The sequence below is a fragment of the Oryctolagus cuniculus genome, chromosome 15 (assembly GCF_051225735.1).
Source record: "Oryctolagus cuniculus isolate XC-2025 breed Fujian yellow rabbit chromosome 15, ASM5122573v1, whole genome shotgun sequence".
Taxonomy (NCBI): Eukaryota; Metazoa; Chordata; class Mammalia; order Lagomorpha; family Leporidae; genus Oryctolagus; species Oryctolagus cuniculus.
Window position 1 is genome coordinate 31,770,925 of NC_142881.1, and position 25,133 is coordinate 31,796,057.

A 25,133-nucleotide genomic window follows, 5' to 3' on the forward strand; every position below is an offset into this window, starting at 1 on the left:
CAGCAAGCTAGGGCTGTGTGCCCAGCCGCTCCTTGTCAGAGGAGGAGCACAGACCCGACAGCGGGGCGCAGCCTGGGTGCGCGTGGTTCTGCTCACAGGCGCGGATCACCGGGGCTGGCAGGAGGCGCCCACGGTAACACCTAGAGGCACTGTGAGACACCTGGTGATGGTGATGGTGATGGTGGCAACAGCGCCAACGGCTGGGAAAACGCCCTGGCTCCCTCCCTCGCTGTTGGCGGGCTCCCAGGTCTGCCTTTCTCTTCCCTTGGGGTTTCAGAAACCCCAAACATAACTCGTGGGAGTTCCAAATCCATTCAGTGAATACTTACCGGGCGCCCACTACGTGCCAAGCGGCATTCTAGGTGCAGACTTCAGAGTGTTATCGACCTAGGCCTGTTTCCTGCCCCGGACACGGGTATTTTGGGCAATGCTGACCAAGCGCGTTGTTCCAGAGCTTAGCCCCCGGGGCTCTTGGTCCGGAGAAGCAGCAGATGCCATCGCGCCCACCGCGACGGGCTGGGGGCGAGGGCGAGGAGGCTGCTGGCACGCACCGGGACCAGGGCAGGTGCGCCGTGCCCGCACCGGTGCTGCGGGGGGACGCGCCGGGCGGGGTGAGGCGGGGACCCTGCCGGCGGCGGGCGGGGGGCGCGGACGCTGCCAGAGCTCAGAGCGCCGCTGCCCGCTCCCCTCCCGCCCCGGCCGCCGCGAAGCTCTGCTCCCCATACTGAGCAGCTCCCGGGAGGCTCGGACACGTCCCCAGGCCAGATAAAAATCCGCTCAGCAGCGCGAAATCTCGCCATCAGCGCGGCTCGCGCGGCAGCGCGGCCAAGCCCGGCCCGGCGACGCCAGATCGCTATCTGGGGGGACTGGCAGGCGGCGCGGCCGCGGGCGGCTGGGGTTCGCCGCCCTACCCCCGCCCCGGGCCTGCCTTCCTGGCGCTCTCTCCTCGGGGAGAGCGACTTCCCGCCGGCCCAGGCCCGCGCGCCCCGTCAGGCGCCCTCTCGCGCCGCGCCAGGCCCCGCTGCCTCCTGAAGGTTACGCGACGCAGCGGCGGCACGAGGGGGGCTCCCGCCCTCGCCGCCGCCCACCCCGGTGCCCGCCGCGCCGCGCCGGGCCAGCCCGGCTGCCGGCTGCTGCCACCGCAATCCCGGCTCCTAAATCAGCGCGGGGAGGCGACCCCTTCCCCCACCCGGCTCCCGGAGCTCCCCGGGCGGCGATTGGCCGCGCGGGCGCCCCCCGCCCGCGGGCCCCCCGGTTCCAGCTGCCGCGCCATTGGCTGCGGGCCTCCGCCAGCCTTTACATAAGGCCGGGCGCGCTCGAGTGGAGTTGTATAAAGCGAGCGCGCGGCGTCGGGGCGGGAGGCTCGAGGCCAGCCCGGGACCGGGGCTGGGAGCTGCGAGGCGGCGGCGGCAGCGGCGGCGGCGGCGGAGGCAGCAGCGAGCGCCCGCGCTCCCACGCCCCCCGGCGGTGGGGCCGAGCGAGGCCCAGGATGGTTCGCGGCACTGACCCCGCTGTGAGTACCCGCTCCCGCGCCCCCACCCCCGGAGGAGAAAGTTTTTCCGGCCCCGCGCACCCCTCCCGATCTGCCCGCAGGGGTGGCGAGGATGCCGCCCGGAGCCGGGGAAGACCCGGCCCGCGAAGGCAAGCAGCTTTGCTCCTAACTTGCCAAGAGGCGCGGGACTTGGTGGACGCGCGGAGTATCCCCCGCGGGCCGAGGACGCGGCAAGCGCCTGGCTGGAGATGGGGGAGAGCCGGGAGCTGAGGTGTAGGGGCGACCTCCGGCAGCCGGCCGGGAAGGTGGTGTTGGAGGCGCGCCGGAGGTCAGCAGTTTGGGGAGGGGGCCCCGGGGCCGCGAGGGGGCGGAGCAGGTGAGGAGGGATGTGCCGGGGATGTCGCGGAGTCACCCAGCCTGGCAGGCTGGGCTCAGGGCCGGGGACGCTGCTGCGCGCCTGGCCGAGTGCCTTCGCTTCCCGGCTAGGGAAGAGCCCCGGAGGGCCGGCTCTGCGTCCCCGGGGAAGCCGAGCTGTCTCCCCGGCTCAGCGCTGGGTGGCAGAGAGCTTCAGGAGCCGGCCCCGCGCGCAGCGAGGCTGACAGTCGCCTTTTGCTGGATCGAGGTGTGGTCTCGCTTTCAGACTGTCTCGGACGAGCCCGCTTCAGGCATTCCAGGACAGCCCGGGGTTCCCTGTGGACCCCCTGGGAACACATGGAGGCTTTGATGAGGGCGTCAGGCCGGGCTTGGGGGCATGCCCAGCAGTGCAGCGCGCGTCTTTGCAGTACAGTAGTCGGGAGCTCTGCCTGGTCCCGCTTCCGCAGAAACCAACTCAAGAATCCGAAGTCATGCCAGGCTGGGTGGGAGCCTCGCAGAGTGGCGGTCAGACGCTACTGGGGGTGGGGCGGGGGGCGTCCTCCGGGAATGACGAATGAATATTCCCGCTGCCGCTGGTGGTGGGCTCACCGAGGGCGGACTCTGTGTACCCTTGGGGTGCATCAGTTCCCGGGCAGGACACATTCTTGAGTCGCACTTGAGGTGTCTTCTGGGCTGGGTCAGGACTCCCCAAGTGAAGTCAGTGGAGAAGGGGGCAGGGGTCTGCGGGCGTGGGGCGCGGCTTTGTGGTGCTTGAGCCAGGGGAGACCTTGTGTGGGAACAGAAAAGCTCTGGCGGGGAGATGTGTGACTGTGATGGCGCGGGGCGGGAAACACCCAAGGAGGGATTGGAGCTACTTGGGAGAGTCGCACTGGAGCTCCCTGGAGCCCCGGGGAAGGAGTGGACAGGTGGGAACATGGCGGTTGCTCCAGGGTAGTCCTCTAGGAAGCGTTTCCCCCCTCTGGTTTGGTTCCGAACATCTTCCTGGAAGCACACCCACCCAAGAGGCAACAGAGGGAGTTGGGGGTATGGATGCTGGCTCGGGGACCACAGTTAGAATATTCTAGCTTCCAACTGGTTTGAAGGGAGAAGGCTGAAGGCACAGTGGCGTTGACCTCTTGTTCATCTGCTCGCTTAGGGTTGTGTCCCTCACTTCACCCCACCCCTGAACATGGGCGGGTGTTCACATTCCCAGGATGTCAGCTTCGGCCTGGAGATCTTTCACGAGGGCCATCAATCCAAACCCCAACCCCAGCTCCATCTTCTGTCTGCCTGCAGTCCACATTTTCCTGCTGCGTTCCCAAGACCTTCTCGCCACTGGGGATTTGTGCAGCGAGATTCCTGCTTGTTGTTCCTTCTTCCCTTGGCTCCATCTGGGCTGCACCTGCTGTTCTGAGCTCTGGTGTTTATTCCTTGGCACCTTGTTTGGTTTAAGGCATCCTGTGGCTGCACAGGGCTTGCCCCTGTGACTGTGTGGGCCAGTGGCTTGTACAATTCTAGGGAGTGCCACATGGACTCATAGGGAGGACTCCAGATCAGAAAGGCGGTCCCCTTAAGCATCTTGTGGCAGCCTCCCTCTGGTTCTCCTCCTTGCTGCCCACTGAGGCTACGCCAAGCTTTAAGCTGGAGTAGGCTTCCTGGTGTCCAGTAGGGGGCGGCAAAGATACCTAGCTCAGGACCCCTGGCTCTCACTTCTTGCCCTTCACTGGCCATATAGTAGCTTAATGGTTTGAGCAAACTCAGGCCACAGCCCCCAGCCATCACTGTTGTCAGTGACACCCTTCAACCACATGCTTCCTGGATGTCCAGGGGTCCGGTGGCCTCGGGTGCAAGCAGGCATCCCCGAGAGAGAACTGGTGCATAGCTCCACGACTCTCTAAGATTGTTCCTCAGTACTTGGTGCCGGAGTGTTCTTCGAACTCACTGGAGACTCACAGGGCCCGAGCACGTTAGAGCAAGAGAGTAGCATTTAGGAGTATCTGCTCCGGCCCTGTTCCTTCCCCAGTAGGCATGCACACCTTCATTCACAGACGAGAAAGCTGAGGCCAGGGCCCCTGGCCAGCATCTTGCCCAAGGTCCCCTGGCTGCTGGGTGGGAGGGATGGGATGAGGTCCTAGGAGCCCCAGGTCTGTGTTCAGAGCTGTTTCCACCCCGGGGATCTGCGTCCTCATCACCACGAGGACCGCGGGGTGCCCTCTGTGCAGCAGGCACTGGGGTGACCGCACTTGGCTGGTTAGTAAGTCGGAGGAAATTTCTTTGAATCTCATTCAGAGCAGCGAGGTGAGGAGCAGATAGGTTCTTGCGACGTTCGTACTCAGGTCATAGAAGGTCCTGACTATCCTTTGCCTTCCTCCACTAACTTTGCTGGATATTCAAGTTGCCTTTTAGGCAGATGTGCACCAGCTGCAGGTTTCTGTCTGTGTTTAGGAATCCTCAGTGCCCAGTCCCTCACCAGGGTCTTGGCACCCAGGCCTGGAGCCCTTGCTCTCCTCTGCAAGACTTGCTGAAGTGGGCCTTTCTGTCCCGCGGCCATGCCACTGCTGCTGGGCCCTGCGTGGACTGGAGAGTTTGTAAAGAGTGTTCACCTATTTCCCCCATCCTTGCTGCTTCCAGCTCAAGGTCAGAGTCCTGGGCTGTTCTATTTTTTTGCAAAATTCTCATGTTCAGGTTTCCTGGGTGACCTGGAGGACACTGCCATTCCCACTGCCCTTTCTTCTGCTCTGGGAGTCTAGCCGTCGACATCTGAGCTGGGCCCCGGGAAGGAGGCCGCCCCCTCTGCTTTCCTTGGCTCACCCAGCTGCTTTGCACACCCAGCGGCCTTCCTCTGGCTTCCCCGGGAGCCCTGGCTGACTTGGCAGCCTACCCTCACAGGACCCATCGTCACTGCCCCACCAGAAATCTGAGAAGCAAATCCTCTTCTGTCTCTCAGGCTCAGCCAAGGGAAGATGCTGGAGTTTCCTTATTTCTCTCCGACTCACAGACGGGGTGTGTGGTCCCCGTCAGGGACAAATGGAACACTGGGGAGCACCAGCAACCTCTTCTTGAGAGGTTGTGGCTGGAGTCCTCACCAGCCCCCAGCCTTAGCCAGAAGAATGAGCCTGCTTTCTACTTCTGGATAAGACTGAAGGCATATGAAATATGACCAGGGCACTAGCTCTCTGGGTTTTTGCTTTGATGGGGGAGGGGTGTAGAGTCTGAGACCTTGAGAAAACACAAAGACGCCCCTCTTGAGAGCCCCACTAGAGGGCTGACACTTGCCCAGGTCTCATTGTAGAGCTTGGACTCCGGTGTCCCCATCACTGGCTTGGGGACCCTGGACAAACCCCTTGACCTCTGCCGGTGTCACTTGCCACCTCAGCTACGTGGTGAAGCTGGCAGCCCTGTGATGAGCGTAGGGTAGCAATCGAGGAAGGCAGTCCATGGTGTGCCTGGGCTCTTGGTCTGCCGGAAGGGCGAAGGTCCTTGCTGTATCACCGAGAGCCCCCCTGGCTCTTCTCTGGCTCACCAAATGAGGCTGAGTGTCCAGGTCAGGGCAGCAGCCTCCGCTTGCAGCAACATCTGGGCCGGTGGACAGAGGCATCCTTGGCAGGCTCCCACCTTCCCACACCTCAGAGTTTTCACTTTGGGGTTCTGCCTTTCTTGGGGAAAAGGAACGTTCTAGGCCCTTGGGTAATTCTGAGCATGGAGGAGGGCCCTGAACTATCGAGTCCTCAGGAGGGGTCTTTGTGCTGGGAGAAGGCTTCTTGGAGCCCCGTGATGCAAGAGGGCTGACTCCCACTGAGCTTCTGCTGTGGAGCTAGGCGTCACAGCCAGCCTGGGGTCTGCTAGGAATCTCCCAAGAGCCTGGCGTGGTTGCTTAGGGGACACAAGCCTGTGAACTCTCCTGGGGAGAAAGTATGAAATCGGTTGGTTCATCATCACAGCAAACACAGCCTGGGCCGCTTTATGGATTTAAGCAATGAGAAGTAGCAGAGGACTGGGACACTGTGTCCGGAAGGTGTGAAGGAGAAAAGGAGGCAGCGCGGAGACCTTTCTCCCTTTGAATCACTCGCGATCTTGACCTCACTGAAGTCCTCTGGCAGCCACTGGAGGGGCTGCAGGAGACGTTGTCATTGTTATCCTGGGGTAGAGACTGCGACTGGCATCCCATGGGAGGAGAGGCCAGGGATGCAGCTGGCCATCCTGAGACACACAAGTCAGCCCCACAACCCAGCGTTATCCAGCCCTAAATGTCACTGTTGCCAAGCTTGAGAAACCCTGAACTTGAGCTTTGCAGCATCAAATCACGGCCCATTAGAGGTGGATGGGGGTGAATTTTAGACATATTCTCATCCAATTCTCCTGTTTCATGGCTGAGATGGTGAGATCCAGAGAGCAAGGGGACCAGCCAGGGTCACCAAGCAAGCGAGTGGCACCACGGGTCAGCTTTCTCCCAAGGCTGAACTAGCCCAGACTGCCCCAAAGTTGTTGCCGAGATGAAAAGTGAGCTGTGAAAACACTTGGAAAATTATGAAGAGACTATTATTACTATTGCTATTATTAAGAATTTGGGAGTTTGGAAAATTCTATTTCTGGCTGTGCCACTGACTCATTGTGTAATCTTGGACGAATCTTTCCTCCTCTCCTGCGCCTCTCTGTGAGGGTATGTGGTGGCGGGGTGGGGGAGGGGGAGTTTTAGCAGTAAAACGTACAGCAGAATTGTTATCTTGCCCTGCAAAAACTCTACACGCTTAAAAACAAGGATAGAAATGTTTCTTGAAAGAAGTCATGTTGACTTCGTAAAAAGCAAAGCGTTTACTTGGACAGATTCCAATACCTGGCCCCTGTGAGTTGGTTCCAGCCCAGGAAATCTGATGAACATCCGGAGGAGAAACTGATAGCTCCACAATTGACAGGCGGCTGGATTTGTCCCCACTCCCTGCGGGAAGGGGAGAGGGTGACTCCTCTGCACCCTTTCCTGCTCAGGCAGAGAACTTCACGGAGGCATGGGAAGGCGGGGCCCTAATTAGTAAAACCTTGTTTACTTAACAGACAAATTCTTAAAGATCTCTTCCTAGTGACATTTTGACATATGACTTTAATTAGCTACAGAAAGAGAGTGCAAAGAGTGTAAAATGACCCTTTCTATTGTTTTCTGTTACTCTTATCTTCGTTTGCACTTGACAAGTACGGTGACAAGGTCGTGGAATCACTGCTGAGCTCAGGGGCAGTCCTGGTGACCAGAGATGGGGCCTCACGCCCTCCCCCGCCTTCCCTGGCATCAGCCTCCACCCACCTAGAGAGCAGCCACAGGGTGTCGAAGGCTCCTCTGAGGTCTGTCTGTCTGTAGCACAGGTGCTCATGGGGCTTGCAGCACAGGGCCCAGGCCTGGCACAGGCAGTGGAGCTCTGGTGGAGTTGGTAGGAGCAGCCCGATTGGGGTCTCTCAGCCTAGGTCTTTCCACTGTGCTCAGATTGGAGGTTCAAAGTCACTTGAGGCTCCTCTCGGGGGACTAAGATTATACCACCTCCACTTTCCACCTGGGGGAGGGGCAGCACCACTCTCTAGACCCCTGCTACGAATTCTGCCTGTATGGAGGCAGGTCCCTTAGCACTGGTGAGCAGGCCTTGGAAAGCCAAGTAGTTGGGCCACGGGCTCTTTCCCAAAGTGATGTCATCTTCCCCTGCACCTTGGTGTCTAAAATCCAGTTCTTTCTTAGAACTAATGATCACGCAGCTGTCGTCAGAGAAGCTGTGCAAATCCAAAGAGGCTTTGTATGCAGGGAAGTGAGCGTTCCCAAGCAGGAGACTCGCTGCCTTGCAGACGGTGTGGGGAGAGGCTCTGTGTCAGTTGTTCTCCGTTACGAGTTCAGTGCCTCGCGTGGCACTTGGCATGTGGCTGCTGGGTGGCTGAACAAATGAATGAGTGAATGTGGGTGGCCGTGCAGGGGCAGAGGCCGTCCCTGGTATTCAAGCTGGCCTCCAGACTGGCCTCGGTCGGTGAGGACTGCTTCCCTCTGGCTTCCTCCTGGAGCCAGTGTTGGGCCCTAAGCCTGTGTTAACCACCTGTAAAGCCTCCACCAGTCAAAGCAGGGTTTGTGAAACCCACACAGGGTCCACTCTTGAGATGGTGGCCAGCTCTGAGCCTTGAACAAGGCCAAGCGTCTCTTCCTCTTCACCCTCCTCTGCTGTTTCCACTCCCCCTCCCTCCCACTTCCCACTACGCCGCCGCAAGGGAGCTCAGTGCAGGTTTACCTTGCTTTAGGCTGTGAGCAGAGATGAAAATTTAGATTTCCACTGAAGACAAACCAGGGAATGAATCATTACTTCACAAAAGGGTTCCCAGGGGATGCTTTTAAGTAGCAGGTCCTCTGATGCCTTGCAAATGATTGAGGAAAACTCCTGACCCTTAGACGCATGGGCCTGGAAAAGAAATTTGGAGGTCATCCAGTGCCCCGCCCCGCCCCCCTTCAGAATATCCAGACCCCCCGGCGACACTGCCCCTCACTTCTCTGATGGACAGACTACACAAACTGCACACCGCATACCTCAAATCTAAAAGACCCTTCCAGAAACGCAGCTCTGCTCATGTCTCCCCAGCCTCAGAACCTGCCCCCGGTGGGACCCCATGCTCCTGCCCTTGGCATAGCTGCCTCCATGCAGCGCTGCACCTGCAGCCTTCTCCCCATCATCCCCCGCCAGGCACTGCATTCCAGCAGCAGCAAGTGCATGTCTAGCATGCGAGCTGTCACACCCGTGCCTTTGATCCATGGGCTCCTCCCTTCTGGAATCCCGATTCACCATCTCCGCAGAGACTTTCCTTCTGCCCTTCCACTCACTGCCCTGACCAGCCCGGCCCTCCCAGGCCTGCAGCTGGGCTTGGCATCTGTTGTGTCTCACCCAGGTGGACCATGGGCTCCTTGAGATCAGGCACCATGCCTTCGTCATCACTTCTAAATATTTGAAGAATTACTGTGTCTGTCCAAGTAGACCAAGGAGCCCTGAGCTTGGAAAGCAGTATTTAAGGCGTCAAAGAACCTGCTGGGCCCTAGATAAATTAGTAACAGAAGCAAGCCTATTCCTCTAAGTCTTGTAGTCTAGAGCTTTCCATCCAACGCTTGGCAACTACTCGTGGAAGGGGAGCACCTGGCAGCCTGGATCCCATCGCCTGCTGTGTTTGTTCATTCAACAAGCATTTATTGTTGGTGGTAGTGGTGCGGCGGCTGTTGCCATTACCTACCATGTGCGAACTTCTCTGTGCCAGTGCCTACCATGCAGTCATCCGGTCCTGTCTCAGAGCAACCTGACAAGTCTTACTTCCCACAGCGGGAGGTCAGAGCAATTAATAGTCCTTATTACGATTATTACATTGTGCGTAAGGCTAGGAGACTCCATTTGTCCTCTCACTTTCAGAAATTCCGTCTCATTAGCCCACCAGCCTCCAGCCTGGGACCCCTGAGTGGTCATCCACCTTCTCCTGGAGCAGGCCCCAAGCTCCTGTGAGTGGTGAGTGCTGCTGCTGGCACCGGTGGCAGAGGCTGTCTCCAGCTACAAGGGAGGAGGGGGATGCCCAGGACGTGGCGCCTTCTGGGTGGTGGAGAGTTTGGAGGTCCGGAGTTTGTCCTCCAGGCTGGCGGTGGGGAGGACCAGCACAGGGGATGGGCTGAGAAACTGGGAACTGTAGCACCAAGTGTGTGTTCCAGGAGGCAAGGACCATACACTGTTCTCAGCGTTTCCCTCGTGTCCACGGCAGTGCCTGATGTAATAAGTACACAGGAAATCATGCATGCACATGTGGAGTGATGGCAGCCTCCAATGTCCTCACTTGGGCCATAAAATTCTCCTTCTCACCGACCTGTCTGCCTCCAGTCCAGTCCTCTCCTGGCCTCCCCCACAAGCCCCGCCACCGTGTCCTCTCCGGCCCACCACTCTGGCCATGGCACCCCCTAACCCTTTTGGCTCAGGTCTCTCATCGGGCCTCCAGGATCTTGTCCAGTCTCCTTAGCTGCAATCCTTCCCATCAGAGACCCTGGCCCCACCCCGTGCTCCAACCACACAGAGTCTTCATGCATGGCACAGACCCGTGCTTCCACCATGCACCTGCTGTCTTCTCAGCTGCTGGAACACTGTCTCCCCTTGGGCCCCTGGCCAGCTCCCTATTGCTCTCTCACATGCCTGCCCCTGATCCCCCAGGCACAGGACCTTGCTTCTTTCACTGTTCCCGAAGCACTTGGTTTAAAACGTTTGTGTCAGTGAAAGAAACTATTTAGCGTAGAACAGGGGTGGGGAAACCTTTTTTCCTGCCAAGGGCCATTTGGATATTTATAACGTCATTCGCAAGCCCTACAAAATTATCAGTTTAAAAATCAGCCTGCTATAGATTTATTGAACTTTGAGTCCCGCCTGTGGTTGCCTTGGCAGGGCCAGGCTGAATGATCTCGTGGGCCTTAGATGGTGAGTATACGTTCCCCACCCCTGGTGTGGAATATCAATTCTGGAGCTAGTTTGCTTAGATACAAATGTTGAATCTACCGTGTGCTGGCTGTGTGACCTTGGGCAAGTTGCTTAACCAGTCTACAACTTAGTTTCTTTCTCTGTAATTGTGACCTTGGGCAAGTTACTTAACCAGTCTACAACTTAGTTTCCTTCTCTGTAATTGAGAACCTCACAAATTCAGTAGGAGGAGTCCAGGAGCCATCTGTGTGAAGGGGCAGAGCAGTAGTAGAAGGTGCCATGCTTATCGTCACCCATTCCTCCCTTGGTACTTGCCATGGGCATAAGGCTGTGCCTCAGGCCGCGTGCACCAGGCTAAGAGCCTCACTGTCTGCCTCCAGTATCTGGGCCTGTGATGGGCTGCAGAGCCCCACGGTCAGCTCTGAGGTTTAGCAGGGGAGGCAAGAGGGCTGGGGACAGCACCGAGCAGGTGTTGCTGTTGCTCAGGTGAGGGGAGAAGGGGGCACAAGGACAGGGCAGCTTGGACAGAGGCCCGTGGAGCAGTGTTGTCTCGGTGACCCAGTGGGTGAGGAAGATGAGGAACCAAGATGACACCAGATTGCCAGCCACTGGCTGTGCTGGGATGTGAAGAGCATCCGACTTCCTCCTTGGATTCAGGGCAAATGAGGGGAAGCTCAGCAGATGCAGGTGAAATGCCGCCTTTGTGCACAGACAGCTGTTTGGCAGTGCAGGCTTCCTTCCATTTGGGGTCCTTTAGGCTGGCGGACGCCCCTGCACCTGCCCACGGCAGGCCTCCCCAGGGTGCAGGCAGTGCCAAGCCTGCCTGGGCAAGCTCAGCACATGGCAGAGTGGCCTCACGGGGAGGCAGGTCCGGGGAGGGCTGTCCACATCCAGGGTCCGGGGAGGGCTGTCCACATCCAGGTTGATGGAAGCAAGGAGGGGGCAGGAGTGTGGCTGCTGTCCCAGATTGCTAGTCTCAGCACTACTGATGTTCTGGGCTAGAGAATGCTTTGTTGGCGAGCTGTCCTATGTGTTGTAGAATGTCCAGCAGCATCCCATCCCCCACCCACTAGAGGCCAGTAGCACCTCCTTCTCTGTTGGCAACACCCAAAAATGTCACCAGGCATTGCCAAATGTCCTCCTGGTAGCAGGAGCAGCAAAATCTCCCTGGGTAAGAATCAGTGCCCTCCAGATGGACGCATGGTGCATGGCACGTGAGAGTTACCTCCCCCCGTGACCTGGGCCAGGAGCCTCCTGATAGGCAGTCCTGGAGGCAGGAGGGCACCACAGCTGCCTGCTGTCTGCCCACACAGCTCCTCCCTCTCCTCCTCCTGCCTCCTTGCTCGGCTGACTTCTTAGCATCCCTCCATGTTCAGCTATTGCACCCTCCCTCTGGGAAGCGGGGCCCAGCGGCTGGCTTAGCTCTCTTGGCGTACCCCTGCCCCACGCCCAGCACTCCTCATCCCGGGCTACAAAGGTCGAAACACTCAGTCCCTGTGACCTGGCGCCCAGCTCGATGCCAGGCCCATGGCAGATACGCAGGAAGTGTTGCATGGGTGCGTGAGCCCGGGCCGCCCTGTCTGCCCTTCTCCAGCGTGGCCTGGTTCTGGGAGCTGTTTACTGGGTCTCCTGTGCACCTGGTGTTCCTGCTGCTGCCTTCCCCCCTCGTGCTCGGCTCTGCCACAAGTCTCTGAAAAGGTCTATGTTTTCTGCTTGTTCCCAACATCTGAAGCATTCAGGCCTCTTGCTTTTGTGAGAGCTCGGGGTGTGTCCTTGGCTCTTCTGATCATTGCACAAGAACTGCTTGCCCTGGAAAGTGCCCCCGAAGCCTCTCCCACAGCTGCTTGACCCTGCGGCAGAGAACCCGGGTTGCCTGGTTACCACTTTTCAGACCCAATTCACAAAGTCCTGAAGCCACAGAAAACTGAGTTTGGCTGCATGTGACTCACAGCCACTGTCAGACTGTCCACCCTGGCGCAGTCCCCGTGAAAGTAAGACAAACAAGCAGCCAGCTGCCTCCTGTCGGGGCCCCCAGGAGGCCTTCCCTGTGGCTCACTTAACCCTTGACACCTCGTTACAGATGAAGACATCAAAGATCAGCCAGGGCAAGGGAGGTGCCCAGTGTCACTGGCTGGTTGGTGGCCGCTTTGGGATCCAAATCCGGGTCGCTGACTCCAGGCTCTGGACCGTCTCTCCATCCTGCTGAGGATGGCTTACGAAGTTCGCCTGTAGTGCAGCTTTAAGAAATTGTTGTGACAAGCAATTCATCTCACAGCCTGAAACATGCATCCTGCCACCCCCCCCTCCCCCGTCCTGGGGCGCACTTTCTCTCCCGCTCCGCACGCCTGCCTTGCGGGAGCAGCCCGCCTGGCTTGCAGAGGCCTGGTGTCTTCTGGGCTCGCCTCTCTGCCCAGGCTCTGCCTTCGGGATGTAGCCTCCTGGGGACTTCTCTGACCCAGAACAGCCTTCCGTTGGCCCTGCACGGGGTGTCAGACCTGAGCTTGCACAGCTGCCCAGCTCCCTGTTGGGAGGGCTCGCTGAGGGCAAGGACCGAGTTGAATTCATTGCCACATTCCTAGAGCTCACTGCCTCTCCAGCACATAGTACAGAGCACGCAGCACGAGTACTTAGCACATCCTAAGTAGTACCCCGTGTACTACTCTGGTGCTACTGCTGGGGAGGAGTACTACTCACATACTCTTCCACCTGCTGGATGCCCCATACACAAGCATTCATGAGCGTTCAGTTCACCCTCCTTTTTCATCCCGTTTTTACCCTTTCTACCTGTTTGCTGCAGGATTCTGCTGGGCACTGTGGGCTGACCAGAGGTTCCTGAGCCAGCCACGCCGGGCGCGAGTCACCCAGGGCACCTGCCGCTCTGCTGCTGCTACTGGCCGGATCTCCCTGCTCTGCTTTCTCACCCAACTTCATATCCCCTTCCTCCTTTGACACTCTCTAGCTAAATAGATTTTCTTCATATACTTCAACAAGCCGATGATGAATTCTGGTAGCAGAAACATTTTTCACTTGAAATCAGATTGCATCTTGCACTCCCATCTGGGGACCGGGAGTCTGGGGCAGTGGTTCTCGACTCAGAGAGCCCCAGAGCATCACCGGGGCAGCTTCTGAAAAGACACGGCACCTGCACCCCACCCCAGACCACCTCAGCCAGAAACTAGGTGAGGGATGTGGGCGGCAGCGTAGTTGTAAAAACAACCCAGGTGAGCCTGGGGCAGCCAGGGCTTACGGCCACAGGTCCAGGGCTTTGGCACTGACAGGGAAGTCTATAGACCAGCAGGCGAGGCTCGCAGCTGGTTCGAAGCGCAGACTCCCAGGCCGCTCCCCAGACTGCCGGAACCAAAACCTGCACTTCAACGAGACCCTCGGGTGATGGGTGAGCCCAATACCATTGGAGGAGCACTGCTTTAGAGAAAGGACCGTTTTTAAAATACCTGTTAAGTATGACAAATTGCAAGCACTTTCTGCTGATTCACACTATCATTGGGACGTACTCCTTCCTTCCTTCATCTCGCAAATATTAATAGGGCACTGCCTGTGATGGTTTCTGAGAACACCCTGGCATGCCTCTCCACCCCAGCCTGCAGATCCCTGCCCACGCCCGTCTGGGCTCTGCCCTTGGAGGTGCCGGTCTCCTTGACCTGACCCTTTCCGGTTCCACTCCTTCCTTTCTTCTCATCTCTTCAGAAAATTGGAGTCAGAATCCATCTTTGTCATTCTCTGTCAATTGTGATCATTTGACCTTGAGCCGAAGACAACTAGTGCTTGGAGTGTGTAAAGACAAACCGGACCTGGGCAGCCCTGGGATTGATTTTAGCTCCTTGGATCCAGAGCTGGCAGAGAGGGTTCGCGCCCCGCTCTCCTCCCTTCACTGTGGTATACGGCCCAGCCTGGTGACTCTGAGAACTGTAGTGTGGAACTCTGCTCTCCGGTGTGTGGTTTATGGACCAGCATCCGCGATGCCACATGGGAGCTTGTTAGAAAGGCAGAATCCCGGGCTCCACTGCAGAGTTATTGAACCAGAATCTGCATTTTAATAAGACCAGCAGGTGATTCATATACACATTAAAGTTTGTGAAGTACTGAAGCACTGGGATAGAATAGTGTTTCTCAAATGTTGCCGTATACTAGAATCACATGGGAGTTTTCCGAAACACCACACCAGGAGCAGGCGTTTAGCCTGGTGGTTAAGATGGCCACATCCCACGCATCAGAGTACCTGTGTTTCAGTCCCAGCTCTGGCTCCTGACTCTTAGAAATGCAGGCCATGGGAGGCAGCAGTGATGGCTCAAGTCGTTGAGTTCTTGTCACTCACCATGGAAGACCTGGAATTGTGTTTCCAGCTTCAGCCATGACCCAGCCCTGGGCACTTTGGGAGTGGACCAGCAGATGGGAGCTCTCTTTGTGTGTGTGTGTGTTTTTTTTTTTTCCAAAAATAAAAACAATTATTTAATTAAAAAATCCCATGTCCAGGCTACATCCTGTGCTAATTAAGTGAGAATATCTTGTGATGAGATCCAGCCATCATGTATCATTTTAGTGATATTTACGTGTACAATTCAATGGCAGTGAGCACACTGTTGTGCAACCATCAGCACCATGCATATCCAAACCTTTTTCATTATCCCAAATCAAAACTCCACGTCCATTAAACACTGACTCCCCATTCCTGTCTCCCTCAGCCCCTGGTAACCATTATTCTGTCTGTCGCTCTAGATTTGACTGCACTGGGTACCTCTTATAATATTCATCCTTTTGTGACTAGCTTATCTCACTTAACATAACGTCTTCAAGATTCATCCATATTGTAGCATGTGTCAAATTTTTCTTTTTAATGTCAAATAATATTCTATTTATATGTTTATCCGCTAAGCCATCCATAGACACGTGGGTTGCTTCCAGCTTTTGGCTATTGTGAATAATGCTTCTGTAGACATGGGTGTACATATATCTGTCCAGGTCTCTTCTTCCACTTCTTTTGGGCACATACGCAGAGCTAAAATTCCCGGATCCTATAGTAATTCTATTTTGGATTCTTTTTTTCAGTAACTGCCCTCCAGTTTTCCACAGCAGCTGCACCATTTTGCATTCCTGTGAGTAATACAAAAGTTCCGATTTCTCCACTTTCCACCAACACTTATTCTTTTTTAAAAATTAAATTATAGCCATTTTTATGGGTACAAAATGGTATCTCTTTGTGGCTTTGATTTGCATTTCCCTTATGATTAGTTTCATGTCTTGTTGGCCATTGTGTATCTTTGAGGGAAATAATTATTCAATACTTTTCCCCATTTTGAACCAGCTTGGTTTTTGTTGTTGTTTCTGTTGAGGTGTAGGACTTCTTTATATATTCTGGATATTAGTATCTTATCGGATGTATAATTTGCAAATATTTTCTCCCATTCTTTGGGTTGCCTTTTCACCCTTTTGATGATATCTTTAGTGAACAATAATTTTTATTTCGATGTAGTCCGTTATCTTGTTGTTGTCATCTATATTTTTGGTATCTTATCCAAGAAACCATTGTGGGGCATGAGAATTTTGCAAAGCTCCCTAGGTGATTCCAACCCACTGCCGAGATTGAGCAGCGTTTCCCAAATTCTAATGGACATTCAAATTACCTGAAATCTTGTTAAGATGCTTACTCTGATTTATTAGGGCTGGGTGAGGCCCAAGTTCCACATGTCTAACAAACTCCTAAATGAAGCCGACGCTGATGGTCTGCAGACCGCTTGGCAGAGCCAGGGTGCGGAGGAGCATGCCAATGACTGCCCTGAGAGGAGCTGGTAGCTGTCCGCGGACCTCCTAAGCTTCCTCACCATAACTGTTTCCCCCTCCAGCATCTGGCTAGCCCAGCACTCACCTATGACTTCCCCCTGGTACTGAGCAGGCTCATGGGTGTGTAGGTGCCTTGGGTATGGCACATGATGGAATGTGGAGAGCTCCCTGTCCCCGGCCAGGCCATCTGCAGGTGTGCCCACATTGGATGCATTCGAGATCCACACTCGTGGTGGCTTGCTCCTCTCTGACCTTGGCCCCTGGGAGGAAACTGCTGCTGAGCCCTCCGAGAGGCTGTTGTGTTCAGAGTACGCTGAGCGTGCTCAGCGAGGGAAACCACACAGCTTGGTCTGGAGTTTACAGAAGCCAGGAGGGGAAACTGCGGAAGAGCTGCTTCTTTTAAAAAGAGCTTTCATCCATCACAGAATTTTCCAGCCAGAAAGTTCTATGCAAGGTTTCCTCCCAAACCTTCATTTTGCAGGAGAAAACTAGGGCCCCAGAAGACTGGGACTTGTTCAAGCTCACCAAGCAAAATCGAGGGGACCCGTAGGTACACTCTTTCTTCTTTCTCTGGGCTCTTTATCCATAAATAGACAACACAGGGGAGCTACTTCTCTCCTGCGGCTCCTTTGGTCAGCAGTCTTACCTGGTGGAGAAAAGGTAAAATCCAAGAGACTTGCGTCCCGATCAGATCAGTGCTTCTAGTGGCCTTCGTTAGCAAATTTCTTCCAGTTACTTGTGTTCCTTCGAGGAACCTGCTTCCCTGGTAGTGGTGACCCAAATTGCAGGCGTGGTGCCTGGGCCAAGCTGCCTAGGCTCTAGGAGGCTTGCCCGAGGCCACTTCTCAATCCGGGCCGGTGGCGGATGTTGTAAGCTGATCACAGTACTCTTTTCAGCCCCTGCCAATCACCTGGATTTGGCTCTCGAGTTGCAGCTCATTTGCTATCCCTGCAGTAGAGGTCAAATCTTGAGACGTCCGCTGACCTGAAGGTCCGTGCTGGTCAGCATGTCCACACTGGCTGTTAAATCTTCTTTCCCTCCCCGTTCCCCAGCCCCTACCTGCTCACTAATCCAATCACGAGTTGCCTTTATCCAACCAAACTTCCTACAAGTTACAGAGCTCAAGTAGTGATGCATTTACCATTTACCACCCGTCAGGCAGCCCGGTAGAAGAAGCTGCCATGTTCCGCCGTCTCTGTAGGTCGGAATGACCTCCTGATGGTCGTGCACCACCCACCGTGTGCCTGGACCTTCTACAAGCACCTCTTTCTTTCCCAGGAAGGCTCATCTACGGCAGATTCTTGCCCAGTAACTGGGGCCCTGCCCCTGCGGCTCTCGCCAGCCTCTCCCGCAAGGCTTCTGCCTCGTGTTTGGCTCCAAAGGCAATGCCTGAGCCCTGCGTTTTGGTCTCTGGGTCCTTGAACTGGAGCACGCTCGTTTGCTGGCAGGAGTTCTGTCTCCATCTGGGGAGACAGTCTTCAGATCTTCCTTGCTCAGCCCCTCATTAAGACATCAGCCTCGCTCAGCCCTGCTCTTGGCCGCCAGCTGCACTGACAAGCCAGCAGGAGAAGCGCCGTCAGGAGGAGGGTTGCTGCCTTCTGAAGGCAGGAAGGTACCGCTCTGCCTGCTGGGACAAGACCCGAGTAGCCTCTGTGGCACTCATTGCAGCGGATCCTTAGAACACTCAGCTCTGAGTCGTGGCCCGCGGGCAGAGTCACAGGGTGGCGCCGTCTGTAGCCCTGCTCCTGCTCGCAGCGGGTGGAGTCCTTCCTCCTCCTTGGCCATTCTCATCCGTCTCCTGGGTTCTTGCCATCAGCTCCCATGGCCCCAGGCTGCTTGGCAACACCCTGAGTTATGTTAGAGATATAATAATGAATTATACAATGCATTATACATAATTAATTTATAATAAAACACGCACGCAATGGTTTAATTTCTCCAAGTGAATGATGTGCTGCCCGCCAGAGCTGCTGGAATGAGTCCCCTAACTGGCTGCCTCACGGTGTGGAGGTGGTGGCAGGCTGCCCTGGGGAGGGACATTGTCTTGGGGAGCCAGCCAAGTCAGGGATTCCCCCCACGCTGCCTCTGGGCGTGTCCTGCAGAAGACGAGGCCTCACTGCCATCTCTCCTGGTTCTAGACCTGGATCCTCACAGGGGCCTGGCCCTGCCTCGGTGCTGGTTGAGATCTGTCATTTTCTGCATCTTCTCACTCCTTCTCCCGCGGTACAGGAGATGCTTGCACATTTATACCGTCTCCTCCCTTCCTTCTACAAATATGCAGTGAGGGCCTGCTGTACACCCTGTCCTGGCCTTGGTGTGCGTCGGTGAAAGAAGCAGAAGCAAAGATCCTCGCCCAGGCGGGGCTTCCACTCTTGCAGAGGGAGACAGACAGTGAAATCACAAGTGGAAGGAATAAGTCAATGGGACCGCGCTGCACAGGGATGGGCACTGCGGGAAGAGAGAAAGTGGAGCAGCACAGGGTGCCCGCGGTGATGGGGCAGGTGCGGTTGTCAAGAAGGCGCTCAGGGCAGGCCTCCTGGAAAGGCCGCAGCCTGGGGCTTACCAAGGCCACTGGGAGGAGGACAGAAGTGGCCCTCGTGGGTGTGCCTGGGCTGGTTTGGCTGCAGGATCTCTCGGTGATGCTTGTAACTTTGGGTTTCAGATGTTCCGGATGTTACTGGGCCTGCTGCTGCTGTGGCTTCTGCCCCCCACCAAGGGGTCCCAGCGGGCTGAGCCCATGTTCACTGCAGTCACCAACTCCGTTCTGCCCCCCGACTATGACAGCAACCCCACCCAGCTCAACTACGGCGTGGCGGTCACCGACGTGGACCACGACGGGGACTTTGAGATCGTCGTGGCAGGGTGAGTGCCTCCGCCCTGAGGTCGACAGAGGGGCTCGTCAGCTGTGCTGTGCTGAGGCTGTGTGATGAATAAGGCCCAACCCAGTGACTTGCACCAGCATACGGCCCGTTCCCCAGTCTGTGGTCAGCCTAAGCTCAGTGGCAGCTGGCTGGGTGCATCTGGGGTTGTCAGGGGCTAGGGCCTTGCCTTTCCCGGTAGCAGGAGGTGGGGATGGAGGGTGGGCAGTTTGGGAGAAGTAGGTTGGATCCAACGGCTTCCCAGGGGGAGAACTGGCCCTCTCTTCTCCTCGTGGTTATGCTTCCATGGTTATGTGAATGTTACTTTCTTCCCAGTGGGGTTCACGGATTTTCAGATAGGAGGAGAAAGTGTGGGCGTCTGGCACAGTGGTTAAGATGCTGCTTGGTCCCATGCTGGAGTGCCTGGGATCATGCCTCAACTCTTCTCCTGGTTCCAACTTGCTGGGAGGCAGCAGGTGATGGCTCAAGTGCTTTGGCCCCTGCCACCCGTGGGGAGACCCAGGTTGAGTTCCCAGCTGTTGTGGCTATTTGGACAGTGACCTAGCAGAAGGAAGAAATTCTCTCTCTCTGTCTCTTGCTCTCCCACTCTCTCCCTCCCTGACTTTCAGATAAAAGAAAAAACTGAAAACCAAAAATAGGAGAGACTTAAGGGTGACAGGCATGGTAGAAGATACTCAAAGCTGCCTTTGCACAGCACTTTATGTAAGCTAAGGAAAACATTAACTACCCACTTCCAAGAGGGAGGGAGAAGGAAATTAAGAGGGGTGGGTACACGTCCCCTCGCCATGCCTTCACACCCACTGCTCCCTCTGTCCTGAATGCAGCAGTGCAAAGCAAGAGGGGCCTGGGACTCGAGAACTTCTGTTCTTGCCCTAGATGTGCACCTTTCAGTTGTGACCTTGAGCCAGTCCTGCCCTCCCTCCCTGAGATCCTGCCCTGTCATCCAAGGAGAGGTAGCTGCAGTGCCCTGTTCTGAAGCCTCTGTAAGCAATGACACATGACAGTGCCTTGTAAATTCTGCCAATCACCAGTGATAATGATGATTTATTGAGCATTAACATGTGCCAGGCACCATGCATTGTCTTATTTCATCCTCCTGACAACACCAGGGTGTATGGGAAGAGTCATCAAAAGGTTTATGGAAAATCCATATTTTGAAAAATTTATGCACAGATTTCAATTTTTTTTTACCAAAATAAACTTATCTTTTGAAAAAAATTAAGTGTATTTATTTGAGAAGCATAGAAACAGAGAGACACAGAGCTCCTGTCCTCTGGTCTCCCATAAAGTGTTGTGTAAAGGCAGCTTTGAGCACCCCTTCTACCATGGCTGTCACTCTCAAGCTCTTCCTATTTTTTATTTTCAATTTTTTTTTCTTTGAAAGGGAGAGAGAGAGAGAGAGATGCCTTCCATCTACCACTGCACTCCCCAGATGCCCACAAGAGCCAGAGCTGGGCCAGGACAAAGCTGGGAGCCAGAAACTCAATCCATGTCTCCACACGAGTGGCAGGGACTCAAGCACTGGGGCTGCCGCCTGCTGCCACCTGGGATTACCAGGAGGCTGGACTCAGAAGCCCTAGCCCTCTGATGCGGGATGCAGGCATTCCAAGTGGCCTCAACTGTGAGGCCAAACGCCTGCCCATAAACCTACCTTGCAACTCCATTCCTATGAACTATTCGATGTCCCCTCATACTGTCATGTCCATTTAGAGAAAAGGACATTGGGGTTCCCAGGCAGCAGGCAGCTTGCTCTCTGTCAAGTAAGCACTAAGTGGGGGAATTAGGATTTGAGCCCCAAGGCGTCCCAACTCTAGGGCTGCCAGACTACACTGCACAAAGTTTAGTTATCGCTTGAAAAACCAGTCAGCCAGCAACAGCACCACTGGGGGCCCAGCCGCCTCATTCTGGGAGGCCCAAGCTTTTATGGTAGCACTGAGCAAAGTACCTGTAACATGATTTGCAGAAATTGTATGTTACGGTAGAAAGCATTGAGCTTGGAATTGGAAGACCTGGTCTTAATTCTAGTCCTACTTAACCCAGTAGTTGTGAACCTATAGACTCCCTGAACTCCACAGACCCACTTTTCTTTTCTGTCACATGGACATCTTATAATCCATCTCACTCACCCCACACCAGTCGTGAGTGTCAGTGGTGGTGACATATGGAGAGGAAACTTGGAGAAGTGCATTTTTCTTTTCATTGATTCATTTATTCTACCCTGGGGTGAGAGAGGTACTGGATTCTAGACCTTCTAGAAGATGTAGTTCCAGTAGACCTTTCTGTGATAATGTGGATGGTCTCTGTTGGAGCTATCCATGACAAGTTCATGGAAAATGGAATTAAAGATAATGCATGCTTCCCGCAAGCTTTTTGAAGCCCCCTTGTGTGGTACCCACACAAGTGGCTATTTGAGTATGGTTCACAGATCAAGGAACTGAATTATTAATTTTTAAAATTTTTAATTAAATAACTACATTTCAGTTGGACAGTGTAGTTCTGAGCTTTTAGGAGGAGAAACGAAAGAGCAGAGGATGGAAAAGGGAGAAGTAAAAATGGTAGAAGTTGGCCAGCGCTGCGGCTCACTAGGCTAATCCTCCACCTGCGGCACCAGCACCCCGGGTTCTAGTCCCGGTCGGGGTGCTGGATTCTGTGCCGGATTCTGTGCCGGTAGCTCCTTTTCCAGTCCAGCTCTCTGCTGTGGCCCGGGAAGGCAGTGGAGGATGGCCCAAGTGCTTGGGCCCTGCACCCACATGGGAGACCAGGAGAAGCACCTGGCTCTTGGCTTTGGATCAGCGCAGTGTGCCTGCCACAGCAGCCATTGGGGGTTGAACCAATGGAAGAGGAAGACCTTTCTCTCTGTCTCTCTCTCTCTCACTGTCCACTCTGCCTGTCAAAAAAGAAAGAAAGAAGTGGTAGAAGTGACCCTTCTTTCTTATGGAGGCCTGGGCAGAGTTGCGGCCACAGAGCTGGCCCATGTTGAGTTCTGAGTCAGGCCAAGTGGGTTTCCCCACCTGTCCCCAGACCCACGTGCTGCCTGCCAGAGGCTCTGGTTAGAGGACTGGAATGCATTTCTGGGATGTTCTGGCTGCCCTTGCCTCCTGCTGGGTGACCCTGGCCTCTCCTGGAGATGGAAGCAGAAAACAGTGCAACAAACACTCTCCCCTTCGCCTCCACCTGCCGCCCCAGCAACAGCGTCTCCAAGTACGTCCTCCTTTCGTCTCAGACTGTGGTATAATCTTGCATTTACACAAATTAATATGGGAAAAATGAGACCTGAGATGCGAACACAAAGTCTCCTTGTGCTGCTTCGCCCTCCTGTCACCCAGCAGGAGCTCCCAGGCCTCCCCAGGTGTGAAATCTCTCACTGTCTGCACAGGAAAGTTGTCTCTGAGTTCCAGTGCCCTGCACCGCTGCCTCTGGTCGGTCCTCGCCCCACCACTTCAGGAGACTTGTGGTTTTCTCCTGCAAAGTTGCAGACAGAAGTAAAGGGCGCAGAGAGCCCCTCACTGCCCACAGGAACACGCCAGGAGCCTCCTACAGCTCCCTTGTATGATTTTGTCCATCTCTCCCCTGTTTCCTTGGCATCTGTCTCAAAGGCATGCTGAAGCAGTGGTCAGGGCTGCACCGACCGCCCTGCTTGGGAGCCATCTTTCAGAATAGCAAGACGTTCTCGGGTCTTGGGTCTGTTGGGCAGGAGCACTGGTAGAACTGTCAGCGTCTCCTTTTCCATCACAGGGCAGAGCGAGTGCTTATGTCCTCGTGGACACATTTGCCGAAGTCTGTATCCTGAGCCTGCATGTGAAGGTGGGCTTGGCACACAGGTCTCCATCCCCACCCCCACCCCGCCTTGGGTGTGCGGGGAATTTCACCCACGTCTCCTGTGCCTGCAGCTTCTTTCTTTCCAAGTGCTGGACATTCATTTCATCCTCCTCTTCCATGACCTCTTTTTCTTTCTCATCCGAGCAACTCGGGACGTTTGCTGCAGTGCCCTCAACGGTAGAGCAGCCAGACCACCACTGGGCGTCAGCCTGGGGTGGATGTCACAGCCTGGTCTGGCTTGCTGCTCACTGCGGGTCTCTAGGGCTTTGGACTCACCCCATCCCCTGGAAACAAGAGCCAGCCCTTCCTAGATCCTGATCCTGGTCAGCCATTTGGATGGGCCCTGTCTCTTCTCCCAGTGCAGGGCTGAGCCGGGCAGTGCCTGTCTGTGAAAGCTTGCGCTGCTGGGTCTTATTCTGAAAAGTGATATTTACTTCTCACCCCCAGCAAAGCACAGGAATTACGGGGAGGACACGATGGCGACATTGGGCAGCCTCCCAGCTCCGGGTCAGGCTTTCTTTGTGGCTGATGTGAAGCATTGTGAATTCTCAGAGCGTCAGAAAGACACGTTCTAATTTAAGTGCCAAAATACATTCCAAAGGCAAATATAACTTTTTATTATCTTCAGCTTAGGATGATTTGTCACTGTCTTCTTTTGGGCTGAATAACCAAGAGCTGACCACACAGACGTACTGAAGTCAGGACCTTGGGAGGTCATTTGTTCCACCCCGGAAGTATTTGGAAGCTCCATCCACTCAGAACCATGCAAGGAAACTCACAGCATCCTTTCTGTAACCCAGCCCAGGAGTTACTTCTGTCAAGGGCCAATTTGACTCATCTGAATCCCTTATTTTACAGCTTAATAAGCCATTTCTCCTAGCTCCAGTTTTGCTATTGCCTTTGAAGGTACAAGCCAAGGGGTCGCTGTGCTTCCAAATAATGACAGCCAAGGTCACCACCCTGCCTTGACAGCCTTTCTGATTTTGACTCTGTGTTTCATCTGTCCTACATCCATGGTTAGCTCTGCTTCCCTCTCTGATTGTAGGCTCTCTGTTTAAGAATCATGTAGCAGAAGTAAATTTTTTAAAAATTAGATTTGAATACCTTTACCTGGGGCACCTGCAGTCTAGCCCCATCGGGCCCACTCTCTATTATCTTATAGATCTTGCCATTACCCAGCCCCTGAAGGCATTTACTTTGGCCACCCCTGGGATAATGGCCAGCTCTTCAGTTTATAAGGCGCACAGTACTTGAACTTGTCTTGGATTTGTTGACCTTGGAGTGTGTCTGACTGGAGCCCTGTTGCTTTGAGTATTTACTCTTTGAATAGGTGTGTTTTGTTTTGCTTTTTTGGTATCCTCGTTCTGGATATTGACGGCATTGATTTTGAGCGTGTGGCGGGTGGGTTTGTGTTGTGTTTTGGATCCTGGACTTAATTGTGATGGAAGGCGTGTGCGTGCCTGTGACTCTGGGAGGAGCAGAAAATGACCGCCCTTTGTTCTGCGGGGATGGGGGAGGGAACGGGCAGGCTGGCTCCTCTGCCACAGCTGGGCGAGTGCCTCCGCATATGGAGGGCTTATCTGTCAACCGGCAGGTGCATGATTGCCGTCTGCATACCGCCTCCTCCCTGCGGGGCAAGGGGAGAATTTGATCACCCCCGGAGACGACGGTGCACGCACAGACCACTGAGGATCTTCAAGACTGGTTCCCTGGGTAAATAGAAAGCCCAGTGGCTTCCCCTTTTCTCAGTGGAACTAAACACCCAATCTACAATCTCACGGAGTCTGGAAAGGAATTCCTGTTGGTGTCAATCTCACACAATTCCTTTAGAGCAGCTTTTGTTTCCTGGGACATCCCCAGAGGTCCGAGATAACCTCCCACCCTCTCAGTCTCCAACAGGAGTTTGCTCAAATGGAAAGATTGTCGTGGTTGTAAAGTTTAAATCATGATTTAGATCAGTTTTTCTACACAAAGAGCATTCATTTGATAAAACCTGAACGCATTCGTCACACTCGGAAGGGTTTCATTTAAAGGAATGTTACAGATTGGAAAGCAATATTTTCTTTTTTTCTTAATTTTGCAACTTTATCAGGAAACTTTTTTAATTTACTTAAGTTAATTGAGTTATTTAAAAGGCAAACTATATTCAATTACCAGATTAATCATGATCATGGAGGAGATATTTTGCCATTATAAATAATAGGAACAGTGACAAAGAATAAGACATTTATCTGTGATTTAACCAAAACAGCATTTGTGCATTTTACTGCAAGTATATGTAGATACACATAATACATAGCTATATGTATATGGTATTACAGGTATAACAGAAAGATGTAATAT

The 25,133-nt window shown here is 54.6% G+C and overlaps 1 protein-coding gene across 3 annotated transcripts in view; it reads left to right on the forward strand.

Annotated features, from left to right (window-relative positions):
• The first annotated feature begins 860 nt into the window (after positions 1 to 860).
• The window catches only part of CRTAC1 (cartilage acidic protein 1), a 142,622-nt gene continuing 118,349 nt past the window's right edge, over positions 861 to 25,133 (forward strand). Inside the window, exons 1-3 of one of the 3 annotated variants that reach the window (XM_089314572.1) lie at positions 861 to 1,513; positions 15,361 to 15,407; positions 18,755 to 18,954. In XM_089314572.1, the coding sequence (XP_089170698.1) occupies positions 18,755 to 18,954 (200 nt within the window). In that variant the 5' untranslated portion in view covers positions 861 to 1,513; positions 15,361 to 15,407. The remainder of the gene's footprint in view (positions 1,514 to 15,360; positions 15,408 to 18,754; positions 18,955 to 25,133) is intronic. The other 2 variants (XM_008270310.5, XM_051824045.3) reach the window with 2 other exon arrangements.